The 23,325-nt window shown below is 55.6% G+C and overlaps 13 protein-coding genes across 13 annotated transcripts; 7 read left to right on the top strand and 6 right to left on the bottom strand.

The window, feature by feature from the left end:
- Positions 1-201: 201 nt before the first annotated feature.
- On the bottom strand, positions 202-846 carry F5Z01DRAFT_626048 (ankyrin repeat-containing protein YAR1; the record flags this gene model as incomplete). Its single annotated transcript, XM_046261459.1, has 2 exons — positions 202-599; positions 648-846. 2 exons carry the CDS (start codon positions 844-846, stop codon positions 202-204), a joined length of 597 nt encoding a protein of 198 aa, XP_046116177.1.
- A 160-nt stretch (positions 847-1,006) lies between these two features.
- Positions 1,007-2,470, bottom strand: F5Z01DRAFT_676134 (Spo11/DNA topoisomerase VI subunit A; the record flags this gene model as incomplete). The annotated part of the gene is made up of 7 exons (XM_046265218.1): positions 1,007-1,525; positions 1,572-1,643; positions 1,691-1,771; positions 1,819-1,905; positions 1,954-2,129; positions 2,191-2,202; positions 2,260-2,470. The coding sequence occupies 7 exons, from the start codon at positions 2,468-2,470 to the stop codon at positions 1,007-1,009; spliced, it is 1,158 nt and encodes a 385-aa protein (XP_046116176.1).
- Positions 2,471-2,639: 169 nt separating this feature from the next.
- Positions 2,640-5,271, top strand: F5Z01DRAFT_661226 (terpenoid cyclases/protein prenyltransferase alpha-alpha toroid). Its single transcript, XM_046263877.1, has 3 exons — positions 2,640-3,072; positions 3,128-4,837; positions 4,891-5,271. Exons 1-3 carry the CDS (start codon positions 2,809-2,811, stop codon positions 5,176-5,178), a joined length of 2,262 nt encoding a protein of 753 aa, XP_046116175.1. The 5' UTR covers positions 2,640-2,808; the 3' UTR covers positions 5,179-5,271.
- F5Z01DRAFT_661225 (SGS domain-containing protein) lies at positions 5,272-7,019 on the top strand. Its single transcript, XM_046263876.1, has one exon. It carries the CDS (start codon positions 5,542-5,544, stop codon positions 6,961-6,963), a length of 1,422 nt encoding a protein of 473 aa, XP_046116174.1. The 5' UTR covers positions 5,272-5,541; the 3' UTR covers positions 6,964-7,019.
- Positions 7,020-8,779, bottom strand: F5Z01DRAFT_661224 (uncharacterized protein). The gene has a single exon (XM_046263875.1). The coding sequence runs from the start codon at positions 8,653-8,655 to the stop codon at positions 7,084-7,086; it is 1,572 nt and encodes a 523-aa protein (XP_046116173.1). The 5' UTR covers positions 8,656-8,779; the 3' UTR covers positions 7,020-7,083.
- Positions 8,780-11,172, bottom strand: F5Z01DRAFT_661223 (uncharacterized protein). Its single transcript, XM_046263874.1, has 2 exons — positions 10,967-11,172; positions 8,780-10,762 (listed from the first exon to the last, which is right to left on the bottom strand). The coding sequence occupies exon 2, from the start codon at positions 10,738-10,740 to the stop codon at positions 9,055-9,057; it is 1,686 nt and encodes a 561-aa protein (XP_046116172.1). The 5' UTR covers positions 10,741-10,762; positions 10,967-11,172; the 3' UTR covers positions 8,780-9,054.
- Positions 11,173-11,611: 439 nt separating this feature from the next.
- F5Z01DRAFT_626107 (glycosyltransferase family 21 protein) lies at positions 11,612-13,225 on the top strand (the record flags this gene model as incomplete). The annotated part of the gene is made up of 2 exons (XM_046261462.1): positions 11,612-11,691; positions 11,755-13,225. The coding sequence occupies 2 exons, from the start codon at positions 11,612-11,614 to the stop codon at positions 13,223-13,225; spliced, it is 1,551 nt and encodes a 516-aa protein (XP_046116171.1).
- A 474-nt stretch (positions 13,226-13,699) lies between these two features.
- F5Z01DRAFT_638521 (uncharacterized protein) lies at positions 13,700-14,359 on the top strand (the record flags this gene model as incomplete). The annotated part of the gene is made up of 1 exon (XM_046262376.1): positions 13,700-14,359. One exon carries the CDS (start codon positions 13,700-13,702, stop codon positions 14,357-14,359), a length of 660 nt encoding a protein of 219 aa, XP_046116170.1.
- Positions 14,360-14,428: 69 nt separating this feature from the next.
- Positions 14,429-15,818, bottom strand: F5Z01DRAFT_238503 (uncharacterized protein). The gene has a single exon (XM_046258378.1). The coding sequence runs from the start codon at positions 15,606-15,608 to the stop codon at positions 14,499-14,501; it is 1,110 nt and encodes a 369-aa protein (XP_046116169.1). The 5' UTR covers positions 15,609-15,818; the 3' UTR covers positions 14,429-14,498.
- Positions 15,819-16,325: 507 nt separating this feature from the next.
- Positions 16,326-18,439, top strand: F5Z01DRAFT_238354 (major facilitator superfamily transporter). The gene is made up of 6 exons (XM_046258377.1): positions 16,326-17,055; positions 17,105-17,165; positions 17,218-17,462; positions 17,516-17,912; positions 17,969-18,100; positions 18,151-18,439. The coding sequence occupies exons 1-6, from the start codon at positions 16,519-16,521 to the stop codon at positions 18,252-18,254; spliced, it is 1,476 nt and encodes a 491-aa protein (XP_046116168.1). The 5' UTR covers positions 16,326-16,518; the 3' UTR covers positions 18,255-18,439.
- On the bottom strand, positions 18,426-19,358 carry F5Z01DRAFT_690996 (60S ribosome subunit biogenesis protein nip7; the record flags this gene model as incomplete). Its single annotated transcript, XM_046266141.1, has 1 exon — positions 18,426-19,358. The coding sequence occupies one exon, from the start codon at positions 19,356-19,358 to the stop codon at positions 18,789-18,791; it is 570 nt and encodes a 189-aa protein (XP_046116167.1). The 3' UTR covers positions 18,426-18,788.
- Positions 19,359-20,342: 984 nt separating this feature from the next.
- On the top strand, positions 20,343-21,496 carry F5Z01DRAFT_626027 (polysaccharide lyase family 1 protein; the record flags this gene model as incomplete). Its single annotated transcript, XM_046261457.1, has 3 exons — positions 20,343-20,825; positions 20,888-21,293; positions 21,354-21,496. The coding sequence occupies 3 exons, from the start codon at positions 20,343-20,345 to the stop codon at positions 21,494-21,496; spliced, it is 1,032 nt and encodes a 343-aa protein (XP_046116166.1).
- Positions 21,497-21,891: 395 nt separating this feature from the next.
- On the top strand, positions 21,892-22,665 carry F5Z01DRAFT_682734 (kinase-like domain-containing protein; the record flags this gene model as incomplete). The annotated part of the gene is made up of 2 exons (XM_046265788.1): positions 21,892-22,168; positions 22,223-22,665. 2 exons carry the CDS (start codon positions 21,892-21,894, stop codon positions 22,663-22,665), a joined length of 720 nt encoding a protein of 239 aa, XP_046116165.1.
- Between the last annotated feature and the right edge of the window lie 660 nt (positions 22,666-23,325).

Raw genomic sequence — 23,325 nt, 5'->3', positions numbered from 1 at the left:
AAATATCTGTTCCTCTGCTGTAGGCCAGTCTCTGACGTGGTGTACTCGTTGGCGTCGATGACGCGAGTCCGACTAATTAGACAAGGCATTGCTGCCGTGAAATTTCGAGACCTTGCCAGTGACTGCGTCTGGTGAGTTGGACGGTACGTGCCGTCTCCATGTCTTTTCTTGGCTTCGTTCTCGCGTTACGCTCAGTTGTCATCACGAAGCCTTCTCCTCTGCCTTTGTCGCCTCCTGCTTCGAGTCAACTCCGCCATCCTGCTCGTCCTTGCCATCGTCTTCGATCTCCACGCCAGCAGTCTGAGCTGCTAGGCCCTCTGCTTGATTCTCCTCCTCCAGCATCCCGGCACTGGCGAGGAAGTGCTGCGCAACGTCCTTCTTGTCGTTGAAGTTGGCCAGATCCAACGGAACATAATTTTGCTCATTCGCCAGGGCAGGAGAAGCACCCTGCTCCATCAACAATTTCACAACGCTCAGGTGGCCACCAAGTGCAGCCCAGTGGAGGCCCGTGTTGCCATGCTCGTTGGGCTCATCGAGAAAAGCTTGCTTCTCATCCGAAGGGCGCTCGGCAAAGTAGCCAAGCAATTTTCGGACCGTTTCTGGCAAGGTCAGCACTTTTCCTTGTAAGTTTGGCCTACGCAACATACCGAGATGCCCATTGCCCGCGGCCATGTGTAGTGTAGTTGACTTTCTGCTCTCGTCCTTGGCGGCGATGATGACTTCGGCGGGTGTCACCTTTTCGCGCTCGGCCAAGGCTGCCACCGTCTCCGTGAGCTCAGCATCCTCGCCCGCACGGGCACAGTAGATCAGATCGTCGATCTCCTCCTCGGACAGTTTAGGCGCCATGTCGACTCGATTTGATATCGTTATACTGAGACGTTGTCGAGGGTCGTTGATGCGTGATGAAATTTTGTGCCTTGTCGTGAGGGGACTGTGCAAATAAGAACCCCGCACTTTGCACACTGTGCATATTTGACTAAGGTACCTACCTTATCTACCCTACGTACTACGGATGAACAACATTACCATGTAAGAACTGGGCAATTTCCGTGTCCAGCCAGGTTGCCAGATTCCCTGCCTCATCAAGCCATTCAATTTCCGCCTTTGTTCCAAGCATGAGCATGACTTGGAGTTCTTTCCTTAGCTCAAACGCTTGTGGATCATCATCACCAGGTGTGTCAAGCCGTCCCAAAGTCCCTTTTGCAAGCCTTCGATCTCTAAAGGTCAGATAGGCGACAGGATCCGCACAATTCGTGGACGTGATGGCCGTGGATGGCATTGCGTTTTGTTGGCTGCGGGGAGAAGCCGCTCCCCTTAGATTCAATATGTGTCGACTCTTGATGCCAAGCCAGTGGACGCCTGTTGCCCCAAGCGAGTTCTGTCGCGAGGAACCGTACTTGTAGCACCGAAAGATGTTGACGCCGTCAGGGTCAAAGTCTACAAGTACCATCATTGGCAGTCGTTGATCTTTGTCGAGCAGTAGTCGTAGGAAAGCGCAGGTGAGATCGTCTGGATACCCCTTTGCCTATGTTGATCAGCAGCCGAAGCGAGAGCTTTCTGTCATTACGCACCGTCACAAGCAATCCATTTCCGCACAGCGACGTCTGCCAATACCGCGAAGAGCATAGCGATCGGAATACGGCCTACTTTGGTCAGCGTGGGTCATGCACGAATCAAGGCCAGCACCCACGTCCTTCTCGACTACCAGAACCCACCTGAGTGTGCTGGTATCCAGCCGCTGTATCGTCCTCGCTGGGGGTATGATCACGCCCTGATCTTGTTTAGCCAACTGTTTTTCTTGGTCGTTCAGCGACTCACAGTCTCGGGTACGGATGCATCAACAATGCTCTCATCCTGCAAAGTCACCTTCAGTGCCCCGGCTACCAGGCCTTTCGAGGCTGCGACCTTTGTTCGTTAGATGGGCCCTTCGAAGAGGAGTGGACGTAGACGTACTATGTGAAGGTCATCACGGCTACTCCCCAACGTCAATGCTAAGCGGTCCACCAGGTCATCGGCCCTTCTCTGTGTTCCGAACAACTCCTGGTGTTGGTAGTAGATGTGCCTCTTGGTCAAAATCTCGTTGGCCACGTGCGCGTCGTGCGATAATTGCAAGATGAGGATGATTTGAGCTAGGCGTGGCACTCTGTGTCAGATTATCTTCCTTCACATGGCCAAGGCAAAATAGCATACCGAACTTGATCGCTTCGTTTTCATTCCGTCCGGGGAAGCGGACTTGCTCCTAGCGAAGCCCGCCCTCACCACTTGATGACCTTGATTCTGCTACCACATCGATGCAGAGCTCATTCTTGTTGGCGATATCATCGAGAACCCGCCCTAACAAGGTCTCGATTTTCGTGATCACATCTGCTGTTGTGTGTGTGGTGGGAATAGGCGTGGTGAAACCTGGGGATCGCGCGACAGTGTCAAGTGGCTGATTGATGGGGTGATTAAGACTCGTGGGTTGTGGCATTGCAGATCTCCTGAACTGACGAGTGGACAACATGGGTAGAGGATCTACAAGCACGTGAGGTGGTCTTTATTAATCAGGCTCAAGAGGACCAAGACGATCATAATGGAGGTAAGGTGCTTGTCAGATACATCAGGTGCCGTAGGTCGCAAGCATGGCGTATGCAGGGGCCGCCCCACTGATGCTACCCTCCCGCCCTGCGCCCCAAATCATCAGGCCATTTGCAACACCAACTCGTCATTCAAATTTCCGTTCGCATCGCAAAGCGACCGTAAAATGCTCGCTGCTTGGCCTTTGTGAACAGAACAAAGGCTTCCCCGTTCCCGCGACATCTTCCAGCCATGGCGACTTCGACGGGAATCGACCAGGACCAAGCCAGGCTGCGCAAAGCGCAGGGCAATGGCAAACCAGGCGCGCACTCGGATGGGAGCGCGGCGACCGACAGCTTTCCGCCATTACCTACAGTGGGCACTCGGACGGATTACACACGATGGAGGATCAAGGACAACGATAGCTGCCACAGCTGGCACTATCTAGAGGACGATAAGGAGGTCGAGGCGTGGCCACAGAGCTCTGCCGAAAAGTACTTTCTGGGCTTGCCCCTCGTACGTGCAGCCCCCGAGCCTCTGTTGCTGCTGGTACTGACTCGAAGCCCAACAGAACTTGCCCGACCTCCCCAAAGCCGAGACGCCCATTGAGGCCGCCGAGAATGGACTGGCTTTCTACAAGGAGCTTCAGATGCCATCGGGCCACTGGGCCTGCGAGTACGGCGGTCCCATGTTCCTGCTGCCGTGCGTCGTGTCCGCCTGGTACCTCACCAAGACGCCAATCCCCGACGCCTACGCGACCGAAATCAAAAACTACTTGACGGCGCGAGCCGCCGAGAATGGAGGCTGGGGCTTGCACATTGAGGGCGAGAGCACGGTCTTTGGGACGACATTGAACTACATCGTCATGCGCCTTATCGGTGCCGATCCTGAAGAGCCCGTCATGGTCAAAGCGAGGGCCAGGCTTCACGAGCTGGGAGGCGCTGTTCAGGCGCCTCATTGGGCCAAGTTCTGGATGGCCTGCTTGGGCATCGTCGACTGGAAGATTGTGAACCCAATTCCTCCCGAGTTGTGGCTGTTGCCGGACTGGGCGCCTCTGGCCCCCTGGCGATGGTGGGTGCATATCCGCATGGTGTTCCTGCCCATGAGCTACATGTACTCAAAGAGATGGAGCTGTGAGGAGACCGATGTCATTCGAGCCTTGAAGAAGGAGCTCTTTGTTACGCCGCACTCGGAGATCGACTGGGCCGCGCACCGTAACAGCATCCATCCCGGGGACAATTACCACCCCAAGTCGTGGGTGATGAACGTGCTCAACTGGCTCATTGTCAACATCTGGAACGTTTTCCTGCGGACGAATTGGATCAAGAACCGAGCCGAGCGATGGGTCAGCGAACTGGTGGACATGGAAGATGCCAACACCGATTATGCCGATCTGGCACCCGTCAGCGGCCCCATGAACACTGTCTTGTGCTACATCAGAGATGGGCCCAATTCGTATTCAGTCAAGCGACACATTGAACGGATGGAAGAGTTTCTGTGGATCAACAAGGAGGGCATGCTCTCCAACGGCACCAATGGTGTTCAGTGCTGGGACACCGCGTTCACCGTACAGGCAATCTTTGCAACTGGCCTGCAGAAGCACGAGAAGTACCAGCCTATGCTGCTCAAGGCTATGAACTACCTGGAGCGCCAGCAGATCCGCGAGGACTGCAAAGACCAGGAGAAATGCTATCGCCAACCCCGCAAAGGCGGTTGGCCCTTTAGCAACCGTGATCAGGGCTACCCGGTCAGCGACTGTATTTCCGAAGCGCTCAAGGCCATCATCCTCCTCCAGAAAGTGGGCGACTACCCACAAGTTCTCGACGATGACCGCATCAAAGATGCTATTGACATTCTGCTGCTCTACCAGAACGACAATGGCGGCGTCTCCTCGTACGAGGCCCGTCGTGGGAGCGAGTACCTTGAGATTTTCAATGTCGCCGAAGTCTTTGGTCGCATCATGATTGAATACGACTATCCTGAATGCACCACCGCCTGTGTCACCGCCCTGTCGCTTTTCCATGAGCACTGGCCCGAGTATCGCGCCAGGGAGATCAAGACGTTTATCCAGAGAGCCACAAACTGGATCAAGGGGAATCAGCGCGCCGACGGCAGTTGGTACGGTAACTGGGGAGTCTGCTTCACGTACGCCACCATGTTCGCCCTCGAGAGCATGGCCCATATCGGCGAGAAATTTGAAAACAGCGCCGTCTCGCGTAGAGGATGCGTCTTTCTTCTCGAGCACCAGCGCGTGGACGGCGGCTGGTCAGAGAGCTACAAGGTTGGTACAATTACCGAATTATGACCGCGCTTTGATGCTGACTTGACATACAGGCGTGCGAGACGACGGAATACCACGAGCATCCTAGTGGCTCTCTGGTCGTCCAGACGGCGTGGGCGGTGATCGGCCTCATGGAGGCTGACTGCCCCTTGCAGGCACCGATCCGTGCTGGCATCAAATTCATCATGAGCCGCCAGCAGCCCAACGGCGAGTGGCTCCAGGAGGCTATTGAGGGTGTCTTCAACAGATCCTGCATGATCTCGTACCCCAACTACAAGTTCCACTTCCCAATCAAGGCGTTGGGCATGTATGCCCAGAAGTACCCTGATGACAAGCTGTAGGCAGCTGAGCTGCAGGAAGCCGGACCAAGAAATCACAACCAGGCTCATATATAGCCCCTAATGTTCAATATATAATACCACCTAGCAGGGTCGCATTCTATCAATATATGCATGCAGTGTAGTATGTGGCGGAATCATCATGTGGTGGAAGCTTCCATGCCCCACAATTGACCTGCTGCGTGCAGTGTGAGCCTGCGGCCTCTTCACTTCCTCAGTGCTCACCTCTGACGGAACCTCACCTCACCTTGAGAGTTAGAAACACTGCCGTGCCGCACCTCATTTTTTCGGGCATCCTTCCAAAACAAACAAACTAGAAAACGCCAAGCCGAATTCAACTGGGCTGTCTTCTTGAATCGCACCACCATGGGCTACGTCGAGACAGCTCACGCGGGCCTCGCGGCTCTCGATGCTCGCAACTACGACCTCGCCCTCACGGACCTCACCACAGCCCTCAGCTCGTCGCTGAACCCAAAGTGGCTCATCGCCCGCTCCAAGGCACTCGTCGGACTGTCCCGCTTTGCAGAGGCCCTCCACGATGCCGATCTCGCCTACCACACTGCCATGAACCGCTCGAACCGGGAGCTCATGACAGAGGCCCAGCATCGCCGCGCCGTCGCCTACAACCGCCTGGGCGAGCTGGCCAACGCTGACGCATGCTGCATTTACGTGCAGTGGATGACCGAGAAGAAAAGTCTAACCGGAGGTGTCGACCCGGCCGACGCCTTCACCGACGAGAATGGTCTGTGGACGGCTACCCTCGAGGATGCCAAGAAGGAGGCGCAAGAATCGCAGTTTGGCGGGGCTGCGACGCGCGACGCGGGCATGGCCGGAGCAATGCAGCAGAATCAAGGGCCATCCGCCGCACAATGGAAGCTGAGCGACGTGCTGCGAAGGCAAATCCTCTTCAAGCTGGACCAGCTAGACGGGCAAGATCCAGCGCGAAAGCGGACGGCCCGTGTAGTACCACCCAAGAGAGACTTCAACAGACTCGGCCAAGCTGCTGAGTCCAAGGCCAAAGAACCTATGGTCGTTGAAGCTCAGAAACCTCTGGTGAGCTCGGCGGCGGCGACTGCGCCCAAAGACACGGCCCTCCGTATCCAGGATTTCCAGAGCGCTACCTCCATGAACGCTTCCGTTTTCTCCAAGGGCAACGACAAGGACACAGTCAAAGTCGAGTTTGGGAAAGATTGGGTGACTATTGACCCCCTGATCTATCCTGACGGATCCAAGAAGAGCTTTGCGGCCAAGCTTGCAGGGGAGGTTGACCCGGAAGCCTGCAAATACACCGTCATGCCCAGCAAGATAGAGCTGTCACTGAAGAAAGCACAGTCTGGCAAATGGCCCGGACTAGGGAAGACCGGTACCATTGAGGAGATGGGAGATTTCAAGAGCCCTACCAAAAGCCAGGCTTCGGCTCAACAAACAACCTCTGCCGCACCAGTGGCCTCCTCCGCGCCGATCGAGTCAAAGCCAGAAATCACCCAAGATACAACGAAGCCCACGCAGGCAGCACAGCCGACAGCGTCCTCGTACCCGACCTCATCGCGCGGCGGTCCAAAAAACTGGGACAAGATTGTGGACGACGACGACGAGGAAGAGGAAGCCGGCGTCAACGACTTTTTCAAGAAGCTCTACAAGAATGCTACTCCTGAGCAACAGCGTGCGATGATGAAGAGTTTCACGGAGAGCAGCGGTACTAGCTTGAGCACCGACTGGAACGATGTCAAAGGGAGGACTGTGGAGACGGTGCCGCCCGAGGGCGTGGAGGCGAAGAAGTGGAAGTAAAGTGACTACTACACTGTGACGAAGAACGAAACTGGAGATAGCTCGGTCATCAGACCTGTCTGATTCATAGTCAATGAGACTGTTGACTTTACTGTGCTATGGTAGCCCCCTTCGTGGTCCTCAACCCGAAGATCTGGACATGCCAATGTGAGGATCGTCCCTGAGCTCCCTCCGTAGACCTTCAAAATCAGGAGAGCCCTCCAGATCGTTGAGCAGGTCATGCACAGTCCGCGCTACGCTCCTCTCTGCACGCCTCAGGCGGTCCTTGGGCATGTAATGTAGCCGGCTGGCAAAGACGTCCCTGCCTAGGTACGTACCGCGAAGCCAACGCTTGCCTCCATCCCCCAAGTCGAAGCTTTTACGACCATGAAGGACACGTAGATTGTTGAAGAGAACACACTCCCCAGGCGCCATCTTTCGCTCGTACACGGCGTCCTCGGCGTTCACGGATCGCTCAAAGACGCGCGCGCTCGCGAGCCAGTCCGACATGTTCCAGCCGCTTGGCTGGTGGCCCTGGAATGGCGGACTCCATCGCACGGTCCGGAACTCGCCGACATTCTGCTCTTCCAGCAGCGGCCGCGTGTTCTCGTAGTAGTATCCGTTCCGGTCGTACGCATAGCGTACCTTGTAATCGACCAGGTCGGCCAGTGGGGGAAACTCGGACTGCAATGCGTAGAGCATGCGTCCTATGCGATCCGCATCGCTGAATAGGGACTCGCCGCCCTGTGCCGTATTGTCCATACAATGCAAGATCTGGATGTGAGGCTGCTCATCAAGATAGAGCAGATCCTGATGGAGCCCGAGATACTCGTTGGTGTAGGCCACATTCTCCGCATTCGGCTTTGCGCGGACGTCAAATGTCCTGCCGTAGAACGTCTCTCGGAGGTTTCCAATGTGTTCTCCTATCCGAACAACGGACTGGTCGTCACGCGGCACGTTGCGGAGGTAGACTAGACCCAGCACTTCGAGGTCCTCCATCACGTCCCAGAAGGCTGCGCTGTCTTCTTGCATAAACTCATCATAGTCGATGAAGCGAGCGTTCTTCTCGATAAACTTCCTGTCCCAGTATACCGGCTGCAAAGGAGGAGGAGAGGAGTGCGCTTCTGACTGCAGTATGTTTTGCTGTGCAAGGTACTCGCCGTTGAGAAGGACATCGTGGCCTTGGCCATGCTGACTTGATACGAGGTCCTGATCGAGGGAGACCTTCAACCCACCCTCCGCATTGGCTTCCACATTGAGGATCCTGGGAGACATTGGGACGTCGGGTGTCGAGAAGGTCTTTTGGCCGGAGCTCGGATTGCGGCAGAGGGGACAGCAACATGAATCGCGGACATTGCCGGCTCCTATGGTCCGCAGCCCATCTTTTGAGTTCTGGTAGATGTATTTCCCAGACCAGGTCAAGCTGGGGAATGTTCCATTGGAATCATTGGCCACCGGTTGGGTGTTTTCCGAGATCGATCCTTGTTCTTGGGGTCGGCCCAGACCATGACCAGATATCAAAGGGGCCTCATATGATATTGGCTGTGCTACTGAGTACCTGGGTCTGGAGGTCTTCAGGCCACGTGTATTGATCCTGGCGAGAGATCCAGAGAGACCAAAAACACACGTGGATGTTTTCAGTCCCGGTCGGAGTAATGGAACCATAGCCAAGCGACCTGTGCGTGCCGAAGCACGCATTGTCACGGAGGCCATGTCGAGTTTGAATGCGTGTCTTGAGAGAGTTTTCCGTATGTCAAGAAGAAAAGCCCGCCAAGTCTGGTCACAAGTAATTCAAGGCATTGCGCTGGAGCATGAGTTCATGTTGAAGCTGGTTCCGGCCCGCTGGTCCACATCCGGCTATGCGAGACCTCGGCTACATGTCAACCTACCCTGCAGCTCACAGAGTGTAGTAAGATCTAGACTCGAGAATGAGAGCCCCAGGACCGCCAATTCTCTCATTTTGGCTTCTCAAAAGCAATGACTCCACCTCCATGATCAGAGGGAGGATTCGCATTTACACCTCATGGCACATGTCACATAATTGTCACCAAGGCAGCCAAGATGGTCTTGCTCAAATGCGCAGTGCTTTCCATACAATCATATCTCATTACACTAGCGATTGCGATTGCTCGACCATCGCTTGATCATCACCTCCCTGACTTTGTACAGCTTCAAAGCACTCGCAAACCCCTTGTCCAGGCTCTTCTCGAGTTCGTGAGGCGGTGGCACCTCCACGTACACAAGCACCAGGCTCTTCATTACATGTGATAGTACACGGATGATGCTGTGGAGCCACTCCCACTTCTTCTGCGGGTTGCTCTTCCCTACGGTCCTCCAATATGGATCGGAGTACGACGGGACAACGACGAGTCCAAACTCGGCGTGGTCAAACACCGGGCCTCGCTGGTACAAGAGCCAGTCGACACCGAACTTGATACCAGAGCGAGGCACCCAGCCAAGGGACCGGAAATGATGATACACAGCGTAGTGCAGTAGAAAGCCGTCATCGGGCTGGAGGTCAAGGTCATCCGGACCATCGCGCGGAGGGAAATAGGAGTGCTGGCGGAACAAGGCCAGCAGCTCGCGCGTGGAGAGCTGTCGCCCAGAGAGGGGATCATTCACGACCAGCGCGCCCAAGCCGAAGCTGAGCCAGAGGGCTTCCTCGGGCATGAGCTGAAGATGCTCTTTGTTGACGATGATGTCCGAAGGAGTGTTGTCGCCGTCCGATTTCTTCTGGTCCTCTACCTTTTGGCTTGGACTAGGGGGGTCCGCGACACCAAAAGTGGCCTGTCCAACGTCCGAAGAAAAGCGAACGCTCTTCTGCATTCGAGCGCGCAGAATGTGCAAACCAGGAATGACTGCTGGCGCAGTCCCGTTGACTTTTGTCTGGGATGATACACTTGCGTCTTGCCCCGAAGATGTCTCCTCATCATCGTCGGAATCTTCTTGGTCATCCACTAACGAGGGCACATCGGTGGAATCCTCGGTGCACGAACGCGCCAACAGGTCAGCCGCTGAGTTAGGCAGCGCCAGAATCTCTAATGGCCCTGTTGGCGGAAGGGTCGCCCAGACGGAAGGTATCTTCCCGACGGCGTTGTGGTGAACAGCCAGATCAGCGAGGGAGTTGGGGAGAGCTAGAAGCTCGTTTGGCCCGGTTGGAGAAGCAAAGTCCTGTTGCGCGCAAAGTTTGCGTGTTTTGGGCGTCGACCTCTTGGGCTTGCCAGACGCAGGGGTCCTCTTGGCCTCCAATCTCATCTGCTCAGCCTGCTCGGCTTCCCTCGTCTGGCGGATGAGCTCCTGCTCGAGCCGCGCCCGTTCCCACTTGGCACGTAGGCGCTCGTCACGCCTTTGAGCTGTCATGACCTCGCTGACGTGGGTCTCTTGCAGGCCCCGACGCACTTGCTCTCTCTTCAGCCAGTTGGGCTCGCTGCGGCTGAGACTGCCCTTGCCGTAGAAGCCTTGCTCCCATAATGAACGAATGACTTTATCGTCCGTCACGTGGACGGACGAAGTCTCAGGAGACCATGTTCCTTGTAGAACGGCAGATGGCTCTGCTGGAGGTGGGGAGAAGATCTGGCCAAGCCATGCGTATGCCAGGTGGAACAAGGAAACAGGATTGTTGGGATAGAAGGACGGCAGTGGGAAGGTTCGGATAGGCGCCGGTCGCACGTAGATGGTGTGAGGCGGAGGGCCTCGGTTCTGGTTGTGCTGCTGCTTCTTCTGGCCAGCCTGACCGTTTGGTGTTATTGATGGAATTGCCGCAGGTGGCTCGGCGAGAATGGGTTGGGGTTCAGCCATTCTGCATCAAAGACATCTTGACCTACGTCGCCGCGTTAGCCAAAGCTCTGGACAGCGACAAATGCAATACGAGCAGCGATTGGTGAAAAGATCAGATACCGTTGTAGTCTATAATTACAGGGCAAGCATGGAGGAAACCAAATGAATGGGCTTTATCCTCTTTGCACAAAAGTGGTCATCATGAAAGGGAGATGCGCGAGAAGCTCAATGGCTTGAGAGAACTTACCACTTGTCAATTGGCCTGGCGGCCTTGGATTTCGAGGTGCGCAACACGGAGTTGCAAAATGTGAGTTGAGAAATTGGACATGCGAGGAGCAGCTGGAGAAAAATTGCAGCAACTCCAGGTGCCCGCATTTGATGACTCAGCCCATGGCCCCACTGCTCCAGGGCTTGCTTTAGGGTAGGTAAGCAGGCGGCCAGCTCAAACGCGTGCGACACGAGATCGCCAGGTGCGAAAGCGCGGCGAGATGTGGTATCACACAAAATCTGTATCTACCGGTCGCTTCCGTCGTTGTCCAACACTTGTCCGCCAAATCCAGGAGGTCTGACTCAACTCCTTTTTCGGGTACCATGATATCGCGGTAGCCTTCATCAACCGCTGGCACCCCCAGCAGGGTAAGGGCTCGTGGACTCCACCCGCGTCCGTGTCGCCGACTTTCCGCCAGGTACGAGGCAGTCAGACGGGCCTTTCTGACGCGCGCCTCCCCGAACATCTGACCACGAGCAAGGCTTGCGATCGATTGCAGTGTGTCGACGGCTGGGGCCGTATAGTGCATTGTGCTTTGTGTGTGTAGCAAGGAACGCTCGTTCGCCCCCTTGCCCGCCAGTCCTGCGCAGACTGACCGCGACTCTCGTTATGGCGGTCACGCTGATGATCAACCTGGTGGCCACCGTGTGCCTGATATGGAGCTGCGTCGTTGTAGCGGTGGAATGCATCGGCATGGGAGCCGTGTGAGTCGCAGCACGTCTGCTTCCTACGCAAAGTAAAGATCTCGGCGCTGATGGGTTCTCTAGCTTTAGATATTTCTCCCATGAGCCACCGCCTGCCCTCTCGCCAAAGCTGCAGCAGCATGCGCCGCACGTCACCGTAATCCGACCAGTGAAGGGCCTCGAGCCGCATCTCTACGAATGTATTGCTTCCACCTTTCGCCAAGAATACCCCGTGGACAAGCTGTCGCTGCGGTTGTGTGTGGACGACCGCAGCGACCCAGCGTACCCCGTGCTGCAGCAAGTAGTCGATGACTTTCCCCAGTTTGATGCGCAGGTACTCGTCGAGGCCGACTGCTCAAAGGAGGAAATGAAAGGTCTGGGGCCGAATCCAAAGATACGCAACATCAGCAAGGCCTATCGCGAGGCCCAGAGCGACATTGTCTGGGTGGTGGACTGCAATGTCTGGATCCCCCGCGGCGCCGCAGGTCGCATGGTGGACAAGCTGATGGGCTACACCAAGGATGGCCAGGCCGCGCGGAAACCCTACAAGTTCGTACATCAGATGCCGCTAGTGGTGGACATTGTGCAATATGGCCGCTCCGCCACCCAGGACTCGGAGGCGCTCTTGTCGTCCGCTTCGGAGGCTTCGCCTGGTGCCGACCCGAGGCAGCCCAAGGACGCTGGCCTGCTCAAGCAGATTGAATGCCAAGGTGGCGGTCGGCTGGATGAGATGTTCATGGCGACGACGCACGCAAAATTCTACGGAGCTATCAATGTGGTCGCTGTGGCGCCATGCATTGTCGGCAAAAGTAACATGTTCCGCAAGTCCCAGCTCAACCAGGCAACCGACCCAGCTAGGAATCCAATCCTGCCACAAGACGATATCCGCCCGGTGGGCGTGGACTACTTCTCCTACAACATCTGCGAAGACCACTGCATTGGCGATATCCTGTGGCGTACGGATTTCCCAGGATACAACAACCATGGCATAGTGTGGGGTGATCTCGCGGTGCAGCCCATGGCGGGCATGTCTGTCAGCGCATACATCGCTCGCCGTGTCCGTTGGCTTCGCGCGCGGAAGTGGACGGTGCTGGCGGCCACCCTGGTCGAACCTGGCGTCGAGTCGCTCCTGTGCGGTCTTGCGTTCGCGTTCGCGACCACGACTCTGAAGTGGTTTGAAGCCACTTTTGGTATTCCTCGGACCTGGTCCGCCATGGGCGCTGTTTGGCTCATCTTTGTTACCGCTTGGATGATGGCGGACCGGGCCGTACATAGTAAACTGCATTCGGCGCAGTCGATTGACGTGGACGAGCACACCCCTCACTTCGCCCGGGGCCGCTTCGGTCCATCCAAGGCACACGCGCGACCATTGCATGAGTGGATTCCAGCCTGGCTTGGACGGGAGGTTCTGGCTATGCCGATATGGACGTGGGCTGTCTTGCTTGGCGACACTGTCAACTGGCGAGGAAGCACCTTTCGTGTTAGGTTCGACACCACTGTTGAAGAGCTAGACGCTGGGGCGTCGGGTGATTTTGGGAAGAGTCGAAGGGACTGAGTAGAGCGGAGCGGGGCATATAGACAAGACATTCATGATTCAGTGGTGGCGCCTCAGACTGCTACCACGGATGGACCCAGTGTCACACGTTTGCCTCAACTGAGTGGTCGACAGCAATCACCTTCCAAGTCTGACCACGATCGAGTACTACGTGATGGCTGGCAGGATCCAGGATGTGCAGTGATACCAGTACTGGATTCCTACGTGATGAGTGTACGAATAACGCCATCCGGGACTCGGACTACAGGACCCGTGTGTCGAGATGTGTCAAACTACAACCCCTGAATCACACAGAACGGCAGGTCACATCTATGTAGCACCACGAGGTGTCAACCAGCCGCAACCCGGAAACTCTTCGAGCAATGGAGGAATATGTTGAGGAACACCTCTCGTACCCGTCCGTCTGACTACAAAGTCATAGCATCCATTCGCGTTTAAAGCTGGTGCCTGGGAGAGAAGCCCTTCCAACCGAGCATGACCCTCTACGCGATCATCATGGAAGTCATTGATGCCCTCTCCGCCTTTGTCAACCGCATCGGGTTCTTTGAGCTTGTGGCGCGACGTCCTCACCTTTTCAAGAGCCCGTCTTCGCTGACGACGATCCCTCCGCTACAGATCCTGCATCCCGAGATTCTGCAAGACGACTATATTGCCCTGCAAGAGAGATTTGATCATCAAACATGGGGTGTGAGCATGTCGACAGCGGAGCTAGAGAGATTCAGGTACCTACTACACCTCGAGAAGCTACCACTGCTGGATGACGTGCGAGCAGATTACAAGGTCAAAGTGGATGCGGCGATTGACTTTAGGCACTCGTTCCAGGAGCTCAGGGACGTCGTCATGAGTCAAGGCACCGAGAATGTGTCACGCAGTACGCTCGAGGTCCTGGACCAGCGAAGAGCTCTCTTCTGCCCAGAAGATGCAGCATTTCGAGAGATTTTGAACAAGGCGATCTGCAGTCATCTTGCCACCAATACAAAAACAATTGATATTCACTCTAGGGCTAGGGGAGGTAGTGTCAATACCTTGGGGCCCTTGGATGCCGCTGCTCTCGTCCATCATGGCGTAAAGCGTCGGAAGAGCTTCAGCGACTCGCTCAACCAGAGCAGTCGACCAGTTTCTCAGGCCGCGTAAGTTTGCTGAGGTGTCTTGGGTCATGGCATATGTCAAACCTGTGGGGGTTTATTGAGACCGGATACGATGGTGCGGCGATATGTGGTCTCACCACTTTCTACACAAGAATTGATAAGTGAAGATTCATGAATTCGCTGTGCTAGACTGCTTGTAACTTGTTGCTCCCCTCCTGCAAGAATTCCTGACTGAATGGGTAGTCGATATACCCTTCCTTCTGCACCGGGGTGTAGAATGTCTGCCTGTCGTACGGGTTGGGCTCCAGGCCCCTCTTCAACCGGTACACCAGGTCAGGGGTCGACAAGAAGTACCGACCGAATACCACGACAACGTCAAAATCTTTGTACTCTTTGTCCACAGCTTTGAAGGCCTTCTCCTTGTTCAAGCCACCAGCGATCAGGATGGGCGACTGGTTCTGCCAGATGTCAAAGGCAAACTCCAGTCCCTCCACCTTGTCGCAGTCCATGTGGTTGACGACGCGCGACTCGATGAGGTGAAGGTATGCCAGCTTGAGGGTCTTGAGTCTGCGGATAAGATCGGAGAACTGTGCCTCTGCGGCACTGACCTCCATCTTCATGCCTTGGAAGAGACTCCAGGGGCTGAGGCGGATGGCTGTCCTGTCGCCCCCGACGGCGTCGACTACTGCCTTGACGGCTTCGAAGCCGAACCGGGAGCGATTCTCGTATGACCCGCCCCAGGCGTCTGTCCGCTTGTTGCAGGTGTCCTGCACGAATTGGTCGATCAAGTACCCGTTGGCCCCATGGAGCTCAACACCGTCAAAGCCAGCCTCAATGGCGTTCTTGGCTGCATTCTGGAAATCCCGGATCACCTCCTCAATGTCAGCTTCCGTCATCTCTTGGGGTGCCTCTGCGCCGTCCAGTGGGACGGCACTCGAGCTGTAGCTGGTGATCCCCCGGCCGGCATTCGCCCGCCCTGGCGCGAAGATCTGGCAGTACACGTAGCATCCCTTTGCGTGGATGGCGTCAACCACGTCGCGCCACGCATCGATCTGCGCCCTTGTCCAGATACCAGGTGCGTGCTTCCCAGCGTAGTGCTTCTCCGAGATGCTGACAGCCTCGGCAATGATCAACGTGCCAGGCGTGCTGCACCGCTGGGTATAGTACTCGGTCATGATCGGAAGCGGCGCGCCTTGCTCGTCGCAGCGGAAGCGCGTGAGCGGCGCCATGGCAATTCGATGATCTACTTGAAGGCGTCCCACCTTCAGGGGCTGGAAGAGCTTGCTGGTGGCCATGATTGATGAATTGGATATGCATAGACTTGGCAGAGGGGCAATCCGGAGATGTTTCACAAAGAACTTGAAGCTGTGATCAAGTATTTATAAGAGCATTGGCTTTTCGTGATACACGGGATCTTGAAAATCGGAGACGGCTGCCGTACTCACTGGCATCGGCAGATTCTTCGCCGATGGACCATACTAGTCCGCTCACTCCGTTATCAATTAGAAATCGAGTCCTGAGAGAACATGACTCTGATATCCCTCGATGGTCAATCTGCTCGCGAGTCCCACTGTAATCAAGTATTTTTCCTTGAGCAGAAGACCCAATGAAGTCATCTCCGAGCTGTAGTGGAGGACAATAGCCCCGTCGTCATGAAGTTGAGACAATCAACGCGCGAGTAGTGCGCTGGATGCCGATATCGACTCCACGTGGTGATGGATACAAGTGCCGAGAGGATCCACCTCTTACCTTACTTACCGTGCATAACCTCGGCCTCAATGCAATGTACAGATAAATTCACTGCGAGCAATGTGCTGAAGCATGACGAAGGGCGCGATAGTCCTGGCGATTTGGTGTTCTGGACGAGTGTATCTGTTTGGAGTGACAGCGGAGAAGTTTGTGCCGACACAACTGATAAAGAAAAAGACTAGACTAGGACTCCACTAATTTATTTCAATCAGTCCCAGCCAGTCGGTCGGCCTTTCCTTTCGCAGAATTGGCCTGCCAGTGGCCAAACCGCCCAATACATGCGCGTGAGGTGGATCACCATGAAATCTCATCTTGTCGGTCAGATCCGCATTGGCTTGAATGAGTCGCATTGGATACTTCCCCAAAGACGGACGCACGATTCAATACAGTACGCGTGGCGTAATATTCCTCGAAAGCATGAGTCTTGATTCATAATAGCCACCCCTTTACGAGGACATGACTCCAGCACATGGGCGTCCTGAAGGTGGCCCCCTTTTCACCGACAACATCGATTCTGCACCCACGACAGACATCGAGCAGACGCCAGGCGACACAAAGCCGGGAGCGCACACATGCCAAACGCAACCAGTATCAGATGACGCCGTGGTGCAGACACCAACAGTGACGAGATGGATCATCCTCTTCACCGTCTGCTGGTCCGCAGTGCCCATGCTGTTCAGCACGTCGGCTGCGTTGGGTGTGGCCCCTGAGATAGCCGCGACATTCGGCGTGGACGACACCGTCATCAGCAGCGCCAACGCCGGTGTCTTCTTTGCCATGGCGGCCTCGCCCCTCATATGGATCCCGCTCGGCAGGGTGCTGGGCCGGAGGATAGCCTACCTCGTTGCTGGGTGTCTCATCTTGATCAGCGGCATAGGCACCGCGGTTGCGCAGAGTATTGCGGTCTATACAGCTCTGTGGGTTATTGGCGGATCGACGGGCGTTGTCTTCCTCGTGTCGGGGCAGACCATCATTGCGGACATCTTTGAGCCTGTGAGTTCTGCGTGTTCCCCTGCGTGTCTTCGTGGCTGACGTTGGGAAGACGAGGCGTGGAACGGCTGTAGGCTGCTTCTTGGGGACGACAGTCGCTACGAACGCCATTGGTATGCCTCATTGTCTCCTCTCGAACAGAAGATTCACTAACAGATTTGGCAGCTCCCCTTCTGGGTGGTGTCATTACCACGTACACATCCTGGCGCGTAATCTACTACCTCCAGACTGGCATGATGTGCCTTGGAATCGTGCTTGCGTGGTTCTTTGTCCCCAAAGATGTGGTTCCTCGCATGGACCTGGGATTCCGAACGGATAAGCCCACGTCGCGGTGCCTCGTGGATCTGGTGAAAGCCTTTAGTCCTGTGCCTGTCTTCAAAGTGATGGGCTTTCCCAACATCCTACTCGCTGTGCGTCCTTCCACGTGATTCACCAAGCACGGACTGACCATGATGCTATTTAGGACATTGCATGTGGACTCCTTTCGTTCAACCAATACGGCCTGCTGTCAGCCATTCGCTACTCCATCAACACTCGCTTCAATCTCACGACCCCTCTCACAAGTGGCCTCTTCTTCCTCGCGCCGGGTGGCGGCTTTCTGTTCGGTAGTACATTGGGTGGGCGCATCTCTGACCACACCGTCAAGAAATGGATCAAGAACCGCAATGGGTTGAGACTACCAAGAGACAGACTGCGAAGCGGTCTTGGCGCCATGTTCATCGTCCTGCCTGTCGGCACATTGCTCTACGGCTGGGGTCTTTCTGAGGAATTCGGCGGCATGCCTTTGCCCGCCATCAGCTGTTTTGTTGCTGGTGTCGGTCTCATGTGGGCGTTCAGCGGTCTCAACACGTACTCTGCGGGTAAGCCAACCCCTTGACCATATAGGTCTGCTGACTGACTGACTGACAATCCACAGAGGTGTACCCGGCCTGGAAGACAGAGTCGATCAGCAGCAAGTACCTCGTTCAGTATGCATGCGGTGGCGCGACAATCGCCAGTCGGATCCCCATGATGGAGAACATTGGCATTGGGTGGTCGTTCACGATAAGTGAGAGCAGCCCCTTTTGCAAACAGACTGTTGAAGCTAACATGGGGCAGCTGCGCTCACGGGTTTCTCGGCGGGATTCATTGTCCTGTTCCTGATACGTTACGAGCCTGAGACGGAGAAACGAGCTGCACGTGCTCGTGAAGAAAAGCAATGATTTGAGTAAATTCTCTAGACTTAGATATAGAATTTGTCTTTCCTTTAGATATACGCACAGACACAAGGTACAGTTAGGTCGGCAGGATGCGCGTTTCATCTACCTCTCGTTGACTACCCGTTGCTCAACTGGTACATGCAGGTTGTCGACATCTTCATCCTGCGACATAAGACTATTGGTAGCCTTGGGAGGCTTGCAAGGGTTTGACCAAAAACCCCCAGTGCAGCACAGGTGACCTTAACCGGCCTCAAAATCCCCGAAGATCCCCAAATTTCACCGTGGGCGGAGAGAGAGAAACAAGGTTTCGAGTAAGTTCACGCAGAATCACATCGTACCAGAGCATGGAGAGGGACCTCTTTCGAAAGACGGTCACGTCAAGAATCCCCATCGGGTTGCCATCAATTGCCTACAGTGCAGGCCATGCCATGTTGTACTATGCCCAGCGAATTTTGCAACGCCATAACGCCATATGCTCTGTGAGTGAGTGCCTGTTCCCTTCACTTGTCTCCCCCTCCCTTCCAGTGCGTACAGATTCTAACCAGTCGAGAACAGCGCATCCTCGTCACGCAGGTATTCTCCGCAGTCTGCTTGTCGGAAACACACGATACCGGTGGGATCGAGGCGGCGCGCCTCGATTGTGCTCCTCGCCGTGACACCAAAGCCCAGGGGCGTGTCCTCCATGGAGTAGACCACCACACCCTGGTGCTCCGGGCAGTCCTCCGAGTAGCGGCCGACGTGCGCCTTGACTACGTTGGAGCCGTAGAGGAAGGGCATGACGCCGTTGGGGCGGATCCAGATCTTGTGCCGGGCATGAGGCGCGATGACGGGCAGCGCGGTGATGTGCATGCGGAACTTGCCCGTCTTTGTGAACTTGCCGATGCAGACACCCAGCGAGAGGAGCTTGTCGCGCGAGATGGACGTGGCAATGTTGGCGAGCGAGAGGAGGACGTAGTAGACACGGTTCTGGCCCGACAGACGGAAGACGTAGCGGTCGGCGTTGGGGGTGTTGTCGAGGGGCGCGATGAGGTTCTTGAGAGAGGGGCCCGTGTAGTCGGCGAGCTTCTTGAAGAGCGTCTGCGTCTCTTGCTCGGTGAGGGGGCGCATCTTGACGGTGTTGTTGCTGCTGCTGCTGCTGCTGAACGTGTGGTTTGGCGCTGCTTGGAATTTTCTGGGATGCAGAAAAAAAGATGCCCCACCATCAATTGCCCAGTTCCGCGATTGGCAATTGGGGGTCTCGGCGGAATTGCGCCGCTGCTCACGTGACCCTCTCGATCCTTCCTCTTGAGATGGAGGGAGTCCTCGACTCCTCGTTCACATTGCACATGGAGATGAACGTCATCCTTCATGTTGGCTCTCTCCATTGCGATAAAACACTTCCACCAGACAAACTGTTCAAACTATGCTGTGCGATGATTTGAGTCTCGGCAGTTGAGTCCGAGATGCAGCATCCACCTCCCCTCCTGTCCGTTCTGATTTCTGCGGCCTGCCTGCTGCAGTGCTGAGCAGCCTGAGCTGAACTTGGGGAAATGCAACCCTGGCAGGACGTGCGTTCCCTTCCTTTACTGCCATGACGCCCAAGGGTCAAGACCAAATAACCAATTCGGACGCCGTCTCTCCGGGACAGGTAGACCGGGTAATGAGGACGTTACATGCCGCATGCCGCACACCAAGTCCGGGGAAACATCCTCCACCATTCACCACGCTTCCCCATGATTAAGCCGGCTCTTGGTTTGGGGCAGACCAGCAGACCCCGGTCATGCCAAATGATCTCTTCCTCTTGCATCCAGCTCTCAGAAGATCAGCCGTGACTCTGGCCCTGGCTCGGCTGGCCATGCTTTCTTCCCATACGTGGAGCTCGAACCGATGCCCAGGGCGGCGAGGGGAACGCTCGCGGGATTACATTGACGACAGCTCGTGCAAAGGCATGCGAGATGCATCATACGAGCAGCGCGTGACGGAACGATCTTGCCCGAACGAGAGCAGAAGGGTCTGTGTACGCGGACTACATAAATCACCACTCATCAGCCCATTCAAACCCATCCACACACACTTGACAAGCAGTCAATAAGCTTATTTTTGCTCCCCACCATGCGCTTCACAGTACTACTCAACGCCGCCCTCGTGTCGCTCTCCGCTGCCTCGCCCTTGAGCGGCAGCGCTGCCACCCTGGGCCTGGCCTCTTGGAACCTCGAAGGCTATGCAAAGGACAACCCGATCGGTCCCACGACGGGCGGCGAGGGCGGCGAGACTGTCTACGTGTCCAATGCTCAAGACCTCCTCGAGGCCGTCAAGGGCGATGAGCCGCGCATCGTGTACGTCAAGGGGGAAATCAGCCTGCCTGAGCGTCTGAGGATCGGTCGAAACAAGTCTGTGCTGGGTGTGGGCTGGAATGCGCACATCAAGCAGAATGGCATCACCATCAACGGCGTCGACAACATCATTGTGCGAAACTTGAAGATCTCCAAGATGGTGGACGCCGACGGCATTGGCATCAACAACTCGACCCGCGTCTGGATCGACCACAATGAGCTCTACTCCGAGTTCAGCGAAGAGGTTGGCCCGGACACATATGTGAGTCGCCAGCTGACATGACCTTTCCCACTCACGAGCCACGCTGACACTGGGGTTACTAGGACGGCCAGATTGACATCAGCCGCGCGTCCGACTGGATCACCATCTCCTGGAACTACCTCCACGACCACTGGAAGTCCTCGCTCGTGGGCAACAGTGATTCTCTCCGCGACGTCGACTTTGGCACGCTCCACATTACGTACCACCACAACTACTGGCGCAACTGTGGCACCCGTGGTCCTGCTGGCCGCTTCGGGCACCAGCACATCTACAACAACCTGTACGAGGACTTCCACTTTCAGGCCATCCACTCGCGGTCCGACAACCAGGTCCTGGTCGAGGGCAATGTCTTCAAGGGCGACACGCCCATTGCGCTGGACACATACGGCCTTGTGATCCCCAAAGACAGCCCGAACACGTGTGTCTGCGGCGATGAGGAGATTGACGGGTTTGCCAACCTTGGTGCGAGTAAGTCTTGGCCACCAGAAGTGTCTCGTCAAAAGGGCCCGCACGCTAACAGCCATGCAGAGAACGACTGGGGCGGTGCCATTGTCAACATCACCCAGGAGGGAGACTTTACCAAGGCGGATTACAAATTCAAGCTTACTCCCCTGTCGCTCGTGAAGCCGCTCGTCTGGCTGGGCGTGGGCGTGGGCAAGGTGTGGGTGTAGCGTGCTCTCTGGTCCTGGGAAAAGAGCGGAAGCAGCTTTTGAATCGAAGAAATATGCTTTCCACACGTACTGTCTTGAGAAACTCGTGATGGCGACCTCGTGTGCAACTGCCGAGTCGGCGCGCGCCGGCGCTGAGTCTCGATCTGGGGTAGCCGACAGGACGCTTCCTTGGGCAGACCCTTGTCTAGATGTCCGTAATCCCGGCCCCATCCCTCCCGAAAAACAAGCAGCTGCTGTCCTGGATGATGCGCCTTTGTTCTCATGCAAATCAAGACTCAAGAATCAAGAATGCCACCAAGTCCGACCGTTTCAAGCCCGACCATCCATTTCTTTGGCTTCTCTTCCCTCACAGTCACATGCGGTCTTTCCATACTCTTCTTTCTTCTCTCGAAATAATGGATACCCGCCGGGACGAAACTATCAGTGTCTCTGAAGGGCAATGCCTCTGGGCTCTTGGGCGACTGCTTCCAAAAGTCCCGGTTCCGGAAATATACCGCTGGTCCACCGAGGATGGCTACGTGCTTCTTTACGTGGAGATGGTGAAAGGCGTCACCGTCGAGAAATGTTGGCCATCGATGACTGAGGATGAGAAGATAAGCTTCTGGGGCAGACTGAAATCTATAGTCTCGAATCTACGAAGGCTGTGTCAAGACCCTGATGATCGGGTTCTTGGTACGTGACATGGCAACATGCGTGGCGTGTCGAACTTGGATTAACAATTGCAAGGCCGAATTGATCGTAGCCCTTGTTATGACATCTCTATCACCAATTCTAACAGGCCTCCAGCTGGCCCTTTCACCTCTGTCAAGGGTTTCCATGACTGGCTCTCAATCATGATCAGACAAGGCATTGAAGAGCATTGGCCAGGAATGAGGCCAGAAGAGATCCCCGATCCCTATCGTGAAATGCTTCCAGACGACGCCCATGTTGTCTTCACCCATGTTGATCTCCATCCCAGCAATATTATAGTCAGCCGAGACTGTCCGTCTACGATCGTGGCACTTGTGGACTGGGAACAGTCTGGCTGGTATCCTGACTATTGGGAGTTCTGTAAGGCCGAATACACATCCGAAATTGGTTCAGAATGGCATGGGTATATGCTGAGATTCTTGGAAGAACCTAAAGCGCTAGATGGATTCATCGAGTATACTAGAGCACTGGGTTATTGAGCTTCATTCTACCTCACTCCCTTTGCAACTCACAGTTGGCGGAACAGACAGCGCCGTTTGTTGTGACATTGTAATAATCGATTTCTGGATCAAGAGATGACATCTGCTGAACGAGAAGCTGTCAAGGCCAGGAACACTACGTGTCAAATCCAGAACACCATCAGCCACTATCAATACGCCGGCGCTGGGGGCAGAATCTGCACATGTGGCTAGTCACGATCTGGGGTAGCCGACAGGACGTCTGACTCGAGTATGCTTGAGCAGACCCTGGTCTGGGTATCCGTCATTACCTTGCATGCCCCAGAACAGGACCGAATACGTAGAAGCTAGCTGAGTCTGCTGAAGAGCGTACTAGTAGTCACGAGGCTACCTTGGGCCGCAGAAAACAGCGCAGCATCCGGGGTTGACCGTTGATGAGAGGGGAGAGATGTGGTCCGTCGCCAGCCACGGCGGGCCAACTCGGCAGATGTCCGGCTGCAAAGGAGAAACTTCGGTCTGCTGCTTGGACAAGCGTGGAATTTGTCGTCTGCCGAGTCATGAGTGCCGACTGGATGCCGTGGACCAGCTTGGCTTGGCCGCTTGGGGGGAAGAGGCACATGCGGGGACCCCACAGCGGGTCGAGGTCTCGAGGACGGACTCGAGACTCGGTCGTCCGTCACT

Source organism: Emericellopsis atlantica, assembly GCF_019669845.1.
Source record: "Emericellopsis atlantica unplaced genomic scaffold F5Z01scaffold_22, whole genome shotgun sequence".
NCBI lineage: Eukaryota > Fungi > Ascomycota > Sordariomycetes > Hypocreales > Bionectriaceae > Emericellopsis > Emericellopsis atlantica.
The sequence above is the reverse complement of the archived record's forward strand: the minus strand, read 5'-3'. Positions and strand labels throughout refer to the sequence as shown.

Coding starts and splice junctions, on each gene's coding strand:
- F5Z01DRAFT_238354 (XM_046258377.1), top strand. CDS start 16,519: ATGACTCCAGCACATGGGCGTCCTGAAGGTGGCCCCCTTTTCACCGAC. Junction 17,913..17,968: donor TCTCAACACGTACTCTGCGG/GTAAGCCAACCC, acceptor GACAATCCACAG/AGGTGTACCCGGCCTGGAAG. Junction 18,101..18,150: donor TGGGTGGTCGTTCACGATAA/GTGAGAGCAGCC, acceptor AACATGGGGCAG/CTGCGCTCACGGGTTTCTCG.
- F5Z01DRAFT_661224 (XM_046263875.1), bottom strand. CDS start 8,655: ATGGCCTCCGTGACAATGCGTGCTTCGGCACGCACAGGTCGCTTGGCT.
- F5Z01DRAFT_661225 (XM_046263876.1), top strand. CDS start 5,542: ATGGGCTACGTCGAGACAGCTCACGCGGGCCTCGCGGCTCTCGATGCT.
- F5Z01DRAFT_661226 (XM_046263877.1), top strand. CDS start 2,809: ATGGCGACTTCGACGGGAATCGACCAGGACCAAGCCAGGCTGCGCAAA. Junction 3,073..3,127: donor ACTTTCTGGGCTTGCCCCTC/GTACGTGCAGCC, acceptor GAAGCCCAACAG/AACTTGCCCGACCTCCCCAA. Junction 4,838..4,890: donor GCTGGTCAGAGAGCTACAAG/GTTGGTACAATT, acceptor CTTGACATACAG/GCGTGCGAGACGACGGAATA.
- F5Z01DRAFT_238503 (XM_046258378.1), bottom strand. CDS start 15,608: ATGGCCACCAGCAAGCTCTTCCAGCCCCTGAAGGTGGGACGCCTTCAA.
- F5Z01DRAFT_661223 (XM_046263874.1), bottom strand. CDS start 10,740: ATGGCTGAACCCCAACCCATTCTCGCCGAGCCACCTGCGGCAATTCCA.